Below are 10,658 nucleotides of genomic sequence, written 5' to 3'. Positions count from 1 at the left end.
TTTGCTGCGTGATTGCAAACGGGCCTATTGACTTACATGCTACATTGGCTAGCCTAAATGAATACATTCCATGCTTCAGCCACGGCTGTTTGGCTATATTATTTGAACAACCGGCAACGGAACACGTTTTCGGCATGTTGCGCGTGAACAACGCTAGTCTACAGGTCCGTATCTTTCGTTTATTAATCCCCAACATCACCAATTGACTTGCATGTGTTGTTTTCCCCCACAAATGGGCGTAACGCACATGGAAAACGTCACGCCGTTCATGAGTATACCCAGCTCTTTGTTGCGAAGGGGCAGGTTAGTAAGCAGCTGTTTTTGAGCTGGCTTGACGTCCAAATTTCTGCTTAGTCAGAGTAGTGCATATAGGCAGATGATTGCCGTTGACTTTATGTCTGTATTTAATTTTCGGATCCAATTTATTTTCTTTGCCAGTAGTGTGTCAATTTATGTTCAGTTGCCCTCGTGCAAGTTTATGTTTTGGTGTCAGAAAAATAAAGCGCTACATATTTTTGATAATTCTTGGACGTTGAAGTCAATTTCATCCTTCTACCTCTGAACCCCAACCGTTTAAGTCATCCTTGACGAGTGAAGAGCATGTCGCTTTTTCACACTGTCTAGACACATTTTTTTACATTTTACTTTAATAGCCCTTCTAGGGACGGGCATTAGAAATTAGCCTATGGCTACAAATGCTATGATGCTTATCTGTTAGGCTGTTGTACAGCGTACATGATGTGTATTTGTCCCTATTCAAATAAGCCATAACTGAACTGAACAAATGTTGGATTCCAATATGCAAGCTCTGTACTTGTGGCCTCGTGTTTTGCTGATGTCCCGTCTCTGTGGAGAGAACAATAAAGTTTCCCTGCTGTCGGCCTAGCCACAACAACTTTTCAGGGACTATTCTTCATTCACCATACCGTTTTGCAATGAAAACATGACATTAGAATTGAGCTTTTGCGAGACATTGAAATACAATTCTGTAGTCTGTGCAAAAGTCTGTGTAAATAAAACTTTGCAAACTGTGCTGTGCTTCATTCATTTTAATGTATGGCTGTCTCAGTCCTGACAACCACCTGTCAAAATGCAGTTTTTTCCCATTTCAATGAATAGTCTGCAGCACTGACAGTCATTGGACATCATCATCATCAGCCCTACATCTGACTGTACTGTATATTTGTGCACCACTGTATAAGTGAAAACGTCTCTTGTTCAGTATAGGGTTAGGTTTTTGCACTACAGTGGGTAGTTACTTTTTAGTTACTGTTCCTTATGTTGTCACTCCAGTGTTATGTTTGGCTAATAATACACATAGGAGAATGCAAATAGACATGTGCAGGGGTTTGTGCGGCCAAAGCACATAACAAAGGTTAGGTAGGCCTAAATTGGCCACTGGCCAGGGTATATACAAACAAATGAACTGAGGGATTTACAAATGTAAGTACAAAGCAGTTTAATGATTATGATTAATATCATTTGATAAAATGTGTAATTCGTACGTATGTTGTTCATGTTGAAAGCTACATTTGGGTGTGTGACATCCATACATCTCTTGTATTCAGGTAAGAACAGGGACAGAGCAGGGACTTCATGGCCCCCTGGGCCAGGCAACAAGACATCCCCCCCAAAAAGGTTTGAAAGTTTACCAAAAATGTTAGAGAGACAGAAATGTTTGAAAATACAATGGTTTAAAGTGCAATTTTAACACAATATCGAAATATAAATGTAGAACAATAACAAAGTGTTATTCTTTTGTAGCACAGAGGCTGGGGCTTCCGGGCCCCCTTGGCTCTTGGGCAGTACCCCGTCCTTCGAGAAGAATATGTGACTGTTGAAGCAAAAAGACACCCAGAAAAGGAAATCAATGAACACAAAGCACCCAATTATCCCAGAAACTGTTGAATTTCATGTACTTCAACGTTGAATGTGTGCCTACTAGTGCGCAAGTGTTAACATTCAGAACAATGTTCTACAGTATATTCACAGTAGTCCACCGTGAGCACTCCATTACAGTCTTATCAAGTGATTTTATGTGATACAGGCTATGTTGCTTGGTTAAATGACCAACCCATTTAAGTTAAATATTACATCTCCTCATAGTATTATACGTTGATTATTCTGTCAAAAACTATGTGAATAAAGCGGCTCGTCCACTTAGCATGGCAGGCTAATATAAGAGACTAACATGCTTCCTGGAATACTTTATAGATATGAACACTAGATGGCGTGTTCAGCCTTTTGCCGTGGCCCAGCCCTGGCCGCCGCGGTTTTGAGCTGGTATCATGATATTTCTCATAGGTGCTACCGCCAACTACAGGATATTGTTAATATTTTATTGCCACCGATAGATGACAGCAATATATCTATCTTAAGCTATTCATTCAAATACAAATGAGTGACCTTCTTCATGGCATCTAATGTTTCTATCTATGGGAGTGAGAAATAACCTGCCAACTTCCACTTCCTTGTGGTGTAGATACGCCCCCTCTAGGCAGAGAGGGCAAACAGCAGCTGCAGGCTGGCCAAGAAGAGCAGGAAGATGGAGGGTGTCTCTATCACAGAGCCACTGGGAGTAGGAGGGACTTTGGTGGGAGATTCTGTTGGAGAAAATGAGACATTGGAGTAATGAGAATAGCTGTATTTGTCAGTTGCGATACTTGCGACGCTGTGTAGAATATTTTGACTGTGTAAGAGTGATTCTACGATTTCCCTACACTTTTGGCAAAAGCAAAATGTCAATTATCAGTATTTTTTTTCAACTAAATGACCTAGATGTTTACATAGTGTATATATTTAAGTTTCCAAACAAACAAATTGCCAAGCTTAATCTTAAATCATTTGATAAATACTGTAATGAAAGCGAACATTTGCTTAATTATTTTGTCAACAGTGTTATGGACAAATACTATGTCATTTCAAACATATATAAAAATACTACAGAGTTGAAACAATATATGTTTGAAAGTGCTTATGTCCCTTAGCAGTAATGTTGTCATTAATCTGTGCAACTGATATAGAAAATGTGATTGTTGAGCTTCATAAGTAGGATTTTATGAGTCAGTGTGATACAGACTGACACATTTTTCATCATAAATCCCTGTAACGTCTGATTTGAATATAGTCACCCTCCTTACACAAGACTTCCTTCTCCAGAGATAATCCCTAGTGTATGTTCATAGGATTTTTCCAACACATAAGAGATCAATAGCACAAAACACTTTCAAAACAGTCAACTGTATTATGGTCAACAGCACAGGGGAACAAGTCTTCACTTTTTTAGGAGAAAAAAACAGAGCAGCCAAACCAATCTCCCTAAAACACAAATGATTATGTTTGTTTGTCTGTCAATATGGATATAAATTGGCAAAAACATACTCCTCCTCAACTGTCATCAGTGTTGCCAGATTGGGCTGGTTCCCGCCCAATTTGGCTGCTTAGGATGGCCGTGTGCGGGTAAAAATGGCATCTATCAGAAAAACCTTCACTGCCATATAAATCAATAGAATTGGGCGGGTTTTTAGGGCGGATTTTGATTATTTTTTGGGCTGGAAATCATCAGCCTCATCTGGCAACCCTGACTGTCATACTTAATTGTAACACCATTGACGGTAACACCGTTGACATTTCAGCCATTTTTATGGTGTTGTGCTAACTGAGGACCTCAGAAGTTCCACCACAACACCTTAATCAATTCATGTATCTGTATGCTTTATCTGTGTTTTTCTACATGTGATTTTCTAATTCAGATTCTTATGAATATGTTGATAACACAGTTGACAGGCAATTTTCCCGCTATGAGAACATGAAAAAGAATGGATTAAATTATGGAAGGATGGAGCTCAAAATTTACCAAAAAGTCTTCACGTATCCTGCCAAAGAGGTTATGACATCACGTGATGTTATTCGTATGGCCTAAGACCAAACCATTACTGATTTATGGAGGAGGTTTCGGACCGTGACACGGTTAACACAGTTTTCGTGGACACACACAAAATGGCAAATTTCATGTAAAATGGAAAGGACAGTGGTCTTTCTGACAGTTTTGTCATATTGTGATGATTACTGTGAATCAACATTTGCAATCGTCTTGGGCAAAACAAGTTTCTTTACATGCTAATATGAAGACTGAATCTGACATTTGGAAAACAGGACGGCATGAAAACGCCCAAAACCAGTATTAAATATTCATTCTTGCTGAGGGAAATAATGCTATGTCTACACTTTCTGTATTATATGAAAGATAAATGTTTTCTTATGTCCAAAACATCATTGGATGCAGTTAATAGTTAATGGAATTGCCAAATAAAATCCACGGACTTAAAAGTGTAGGCGAATTAGAGAATCACTCGTAAGGCAGGGGTCCCCAAACTAAGGTCCGGGGGCCGGATGCGGCCCGCCAGGCCCCTTTGACCGGCCCTCCACCTCTCTGCTCCTCACCATTTACACTGGCCCAAAGAAGCAATCCTCACAGAAAAAAATAATGATAAAATATTGTATCTATTGTATCACTCATATACTGTCATTCACCATATTTTTCAATTTTTTTTGCATGTGAAGTACTCACTTCTTTTGCAAGTCGCTTGTAATGATGAACTGTTTTGTGCTAGAAATTATGACTATAACAGGCAGTAGCCTAGCATACAGCCCACATTGATCCCGGCCCCTGATCACAGTCAGGAACGATAATGTGGCCCCCAGAGAAAAAAGTTTGGGGACCCCTGGTGTAAGGTCTCTTAGTGTTGAGATGGAAGCTTTCAGTGCCAGTAGATGGCAGTAGACACACTCCACATTGAATAGTTTACCTTCATATCAACTGTATGTGTTACAGTAAAGCCAGAGTATGTCATTTTCATCATCTATTCACAACGTTGTTCTTTTCATGAATCTTTTGTAAGTAAGAAACTAATATTTACTGGTATAACCAAAGTTTTGCAGTCGAAGATGCATATTACTTGTAGTTCAATATTGCAGACATGGGTAATCTCATCTATTCATCTATGTATCAAACGTGTAAATTCCTAAATCACTCGTCAAAGTCATAAAGAATACTTAGAAATTGATGTGGGAGAAAAAATCACATACTCAACTCTTGTACTTTCCAAATGCTATTTCTGACATTATCATGATAAAAAATCTAGATACAGCATCCACCAGAAACAATTATTCACATTATCATTGCGACTCTCAAAGTTGTGCCCAGTACACATTAGCAGGGCTTGACTTACCAATCACTACTACTCTCTTGGTGGCTTGGGCCGTTTGTCGGGTGTATTTGTTCTCCACTACGCAGGTGAAGTTCTGCACCAACCCGGTCCTGGCTGGAGTCCACGTGATAGTGTCTCCGCTGGCCTGAAACTTCCCCTGGGGGAAGTGCTTGAATGTCCAGGAGATGGAGCATACCAGAATACAGTTGGCGACACAGGTGAAGTTCTGCGCAACTCCGGCCACCACTCTGTCCGGACCTTGGATGGTCACATTGATAGATCCGACTGTAGAGGGAAAACAAACAGAACAAATGCAGACGAAGTTAGATTATGATCCTGGTTCTGAAATAATGGGTATTGACAGGGCTGGACTATAGGCCTATGTATGGTCATATTTTTCTAACAAGGCAATCCTGCTTGTTGCGACTTGCAATGTTGATTAGAAAATGTTGTTTGTTGCCATGTTGTATTAGAAAATTAGCTCCAGGGGTCATAAAGGCAGCAGAGAACATGTCTGGCTGCCCTCTGGAACACCTCACTTGACTGTAGATACAGGTCCATGAAAACCAGGACAAACAGACTGAAACTGAGTTTTTACCCAGAAGCTCTTAGTGCACTAAATTGTGCTATAAAAGTACCACAGCATAAATGTGTAGACACTATACAGTATGTGGTAGTGATAGGCGTGTGTGTGTGTGTGTGTGTGTGTGTGTGTGTGTGTGTGTGTGTGTGTGTGTGTGTGTGTGTGTGTGTGTGTGTGTGTGTGTGTGTGTGTGTGTGTGTGTGTGTGTGTGTGTGTGTGTGTGTGTCTGTGTCTGTGTGATTGTGTGTGGTCAGGGTACATGGATGTGCGTGTAACTACTCTAATATCTATTCTAACTAGAGATGCACCGGATCCTGATTTTTAGGATCCTGCCGGATACCGGATCCACTGCTTAAGATCCTGCCGGATCCGGAACCGAATACCGGATCCTACGAAAGGGTTGAAACACATAGCCTACTCGCACACGTGGACCCTTTTTATCTTGTTGGCTCAAACTATTTTGACTGAAAAGCCTCTGCGATCCTGTGAAAAACCCTATTATCCTGCCGGATCCGGATCCGGAAACGGATGCATGACGCATGATGTGATATTTTATTCTAATTCATTATTACTTCACCGAAAAAGGACTGCTCATTTTCGTTGTATACTTCTTACAATGAGAATTAAAAAGATATTCTTCTATGTAAATGCAAATTATTTTGTCAAGCAGATTTCAGTGCACAAACAACGAAGGTGGTTGAGAGAGTAGGATTTATTCACCCACTCAGGACTCATTTAAGCATCAGATAACTTATACCGGTGATAAATTAATTCAAAACTGTTATTTATCTATCTATCTATTTATCTAACTGTTATTTACTTATCTTTATAAGTACATTTGATTATGTTTTGTTTGCTCCCATAGACGTGCATTGCTACGCTTAATTTGTCTTTACTATCAAACTAGGCAATGGAAACACATAGACGAAAATTATATGCACATTCATGAATAATGCTGGGCTACTGGTTCACCAGGAAAGGGAAATACTGCAAATATGCGAAAATCAAAAAAGGGTAGACTGTTCCTTGAAGACATTTACTGTAATCAAATCAATTAAACTCACAGTCCAGCATGTACCCTCGGCTGTACACTTTTATGGTGCTGTTGGTCACCACCGCGCAGGTATAGAAGCCGACATCAGAGGGCAGCAGAGAGCTGAAGGTTAGTGTGCGGTTGTTGTTGGAGAGTTGCATTCTGCGATCAGCAGGGAAAGGTTCTTGGTCCTTTAGCCACATGGTGGTGATGCCAGGACCCGAGCCGTTGCAGATCATTGAAAAAGGCTTGCCCTCAACAGGGATGGAGCTGGTGCTCGGTACCACCATTACAGGGTCTGTAGATAAAAGAACATTATTGGAAATGCATTACAGATAAAAAAAAGAGTATTACAGTATATTTGCCTTGATGTTAGCAAATGGAGAAGGATAAAAAAAAGCAATAATAAAAAAAAAAGTTAAGAACAATCTTGCAACATTACAATGCTATTAATGGCATTCTGTAACAAGATACTAAAACAGGGGTATCAAAGCCACTTCAGTACAGGGCTCAACTCCTTACAGTGGGCTGGACCAGTAACGTATCAAAATATCACAAATTTCTGCTTTATGTGGGAATCGCATGCTAGTCAATCATCTGAATGCCCAGATGGCAGCATATGTCGCATAAGATCTGAGATCCTGTTGCCACCCAACAGTTGACTCTGAGGTAGTGTCATGTTCAGACAGGCCTGAGCAATGACCTTCTATTGCATTATTGACACTGCCCGTTGTCGAGTTTGGTGAGCCAACTTCCCCCTCTACCTGTTGTTATGTGCTACACCTCGACAAACACTGAAGGGAACTGCGACATTGTCACCCTCCTTTTCCTGGCAAAGAACTGCTTCCATCTACTTCCTCCTCCACCTCATGAATCAGCTTGTGCAGTATACACGAACTCACCATACACTTCCACAGTCTTGTTGATGGTCTGGGAATCGTTGCTGAGGGGGTTGATGGCGGTGCACTCCAGCTCTATGCTGTAAGTGAGACCGTTCGAGGTCAACGTCACAACCTGACCCTTCACCTCCTCCCCAAACGCCTGCCAGGTGTAGTTGCATGGCGGGGTGCAGTCGGCCGAGCAGGTGAAATCTGCCGTGACTCCTGCCGTGATGACGCTGGGGCCCTGGATGGAGGTGGAGTGGGGCCCCGCTATTAGTGAGGAGCACAGACAGTAGTGCAGGAGTCACACTACTGGTGAAAAGCATGAACTGTGACAGACAGAGAGATGGACAGATACATACATCATATGCTGTGGCCTGATGGTTTGGGATTTTAAGGCCCATTCTACATATCTACCCGTGAGACGGTTACAGATACGTGTGGAATGTTTGACACATTTTAACTAATAATTGCATACATGCACATTCACAGCCTTGTCCTGTCCTTGGTTCTCTTGAAAGGAATTTGAAATAAAAAAACACTATTGTATTATTATTACGTACATGTATACAGTTATGATGGCAGACAGGTAAGGTGGTGGTGTTAGTAAAACAAGGAAATATTGGTAAAGGACAGTGAGGTTCTCTGTGGACTTAATTGCAATAGTATACTCTACAGTAGGCCTATGTTAAAAATAACTATAAGACAGAGAAAAAAAACAACAATGCAATATAGGCAGGAATGGACACCAATGACAAGAAATGAAAAAAGATACATCAGTGCTTACAGGCAGCAGACGTGGGATCGGAGGAGACTGATCCTGTTGATCAAAGCGGAAAAATATATTAGCTCATGTGACAATATGAGTAACTCGGCCTTCAGAATAAAACTAAATGAAAAATTACATCAGTAAATTCTGAAAACATCAGTTGTCCTCCAATACAAATACACTAATGCAAATGTAAGTATGCAAATGATCAACAATTTAGCACAATGAACATTTTTGAATAATATGGTGAGCCTCAAACCCCTTCATTGTGATTCATGCAGTATGACAAGAAATAAATGACAAGAAAACTAAATATATGACCTTTGCAAGGAGCCGAAGGAATATCCCTATTCCACCTCTTCTCACCTTGCAGGGCAGCTCCATTGATCTGGTTTCCTCTTATAAGTACTTAGGCTTTGTGTTAGAGGAGGACTTGTCTTTTAAGCTTCATGTAAAGCAATTGGTGTCAAAGCTAAAACCACAGTTGGGGGTTTTATTACCGAAATAGTGCTTGTTTCTCACAGTCTGCAAGAAGAAAGTTGGTAGAAGCTACATATTTGCCTATTTTAGATTATGGGGACATTTTTTATAGAAATACCACCAAGGCACTTTTACAATCGCTTGATTCTACTTATCACTCTGCATTAAGATTCATAACTAGAAGAAAGCATTCTACACACCATTGTATGCTGTATGACCTAGTAGGCTGGCCATCACTAGATATTAGACGGCACAAACACTGGCTTTTATTTGTATACAAGGCCATAGTTGGCCAGCTCTAGTTGTATATACAGAGCCTTTTATCTTTAAGAAATTAAGGATATAACCTTTGCTCAAGTAGCTACATTGTTTTAAATAATCCCAAATAGTCCCCACAATAAAAACAGAATCAGGTAAAACTGCTTTTATTCATTGTGCCCCAATTCACTGGAATGAACTTCAGAAATCTCTTAAGCTTGCTGTTTTTATGTCTGTATCCATGGGGGCCGCTAAGGGGGGGAAAGTGGTACAGATTCTAAGGGCCCAAGCACTGACAGGGCCCAATAAGGGGGCCCAAGCACTGACAGGGGCCCTTAAGGGGGCCCAAAATTCAAAACTTTCATGGGGCCCAACATTTCTGGCAGCGCCCCTGCTGTATCTGAGTTCAAAACATATCTTAATGACACTTTTAAATCTGTCTGCACTTGCTTTTAATCTTGTAATCTCCTTTTAGTCTTGTTTTATGTTTATTATTTTATGGTTTTTATTGTGTAATTTTATCCCTTCATCCATATTAATCTGTTCTGTTTTGTCTGTGTCCTGTCTGTAAATGTAGCCTAAATGTAATGTGTGCTGCCGCCTTGGCCAGTGCTCACTTGTAAAAGACAATTTTATTCTCAATCTGATTTTATTTCCCTGGTTAAATAAAGGTAAAATAAAAAAGACTTATTTATGCAGTGTGTGTGTGTGTGTGTGTGTGTGTGTGTGTGTGTGTGTGTGTGTGTGTGTGTGTGTGTGTGTGTGTGTGTGTGTGTGTGTGTGTGTGTGTGTGTGTGTGTGTGTGTGTGTGTGTGTGTATGTGTGTGCACGTGCATGTGTGCGCGTGCATGTGTGCGTGCGTGTGTGTGTTCTCTTTGGGGAATTATCTGTTAATTATCAAATTATAATTTAAAAAGTCAAAAGATTCATATCTTACCTGCCAAAATGAAAAGAAGAACAGTGTAGAGAAACCTCACATGGTCTGCCATTCTTGAAGAACTTACTGATGTGTCTTTTGGTTAATCCAAGAAAATCCCTCTCCCTGGAGGGGTACCCTCTATGAGCACACACCTGATCTGCTGTCAGAGGACCGCTGGTCTGTGCACCTGGTATAACAGGACTTCCACTCTTATTTGTACACAGATAACAAATCAGTGCAGGGCAATGTGGGAATGTTCCATACGCATGAAACACGGACTGCCTATTCTACTACGTCCTACTATTTGTAGAAAACGCATCACTTTCCTTGTTAAAGGGACTTTTACAATTATCGCTGCCCCTTCAAATGACCTCACCATAACCAAGATGAGTTCTCACCTCTTCCATCCACTACCCCTCCACCAGTTTTCAGGTGGCTGGAGCCATCAAAGATCTAAGTAAGAAGGACCACAAATCACTCTAATTTGAACCATATAGACCCATATCACCCAGCATTACAACAGCA

The 10,658-nt window shown here is 40.7% G+C and overlaps 1 protein-coding gene across 1 annotated transcript; it reads right to left on the bottom strand.

Annotated features, from left to right (window-relative positions):
• Window positions 1-661: 661 nt before the first annotated feature.
• LOC134449766 (carcinoembryonic antigen-related cell adhesion molecule 5-like) lies at window positions 662-10,304 on the bottom strand. Its single transcript, XM_063199875.1, has 7 exons — window positions 10,152-10,304; window positions 8,495-8,527; window positions 7,729-7,977; window positions 6,858-7,124; window positions 5,232-5,495; window positions 2,454-2,603; window positions 662-1,834 (listed from the first exon to the last, which is right to left on the bottom strand). Exons 1-6 carry the CDS (start codon window positions 10,201-10,203, stop codon window positions 2,494-2,496), a joined length of 975 nt encoding a protein of 324 aa, XP_063055945.1. The 5' UTR covers window positions 10,204-10,304; the 3' UTR covers window positions 662-1,834; window positions 2,454-2,493.
• Window positions 10,305-10,658: the final 354 nt, after the last annotated feature.

This window comes from Engraulis encrasicolus, chromosome 5 (genome assembly GCF_034702125.1).
Source record: "Engraulis encrasicolus isolate BLACKSEA-1 chromosome 5, IST_EnEncr_1.0, whole genome shotgun sequence".
Taxonomy (NCBI): domain Eukaryota; kingdom Metazoa; phylum Chordata; class Actinopteri; order Clupeiformes; family Engraulidae; genus Engraulis; species Engraulis encrasicolus.
Note: the sequence above shows the minus strand (reverse complement) of the source record. Positions and strands in the feature narration are given on the sequence as shown.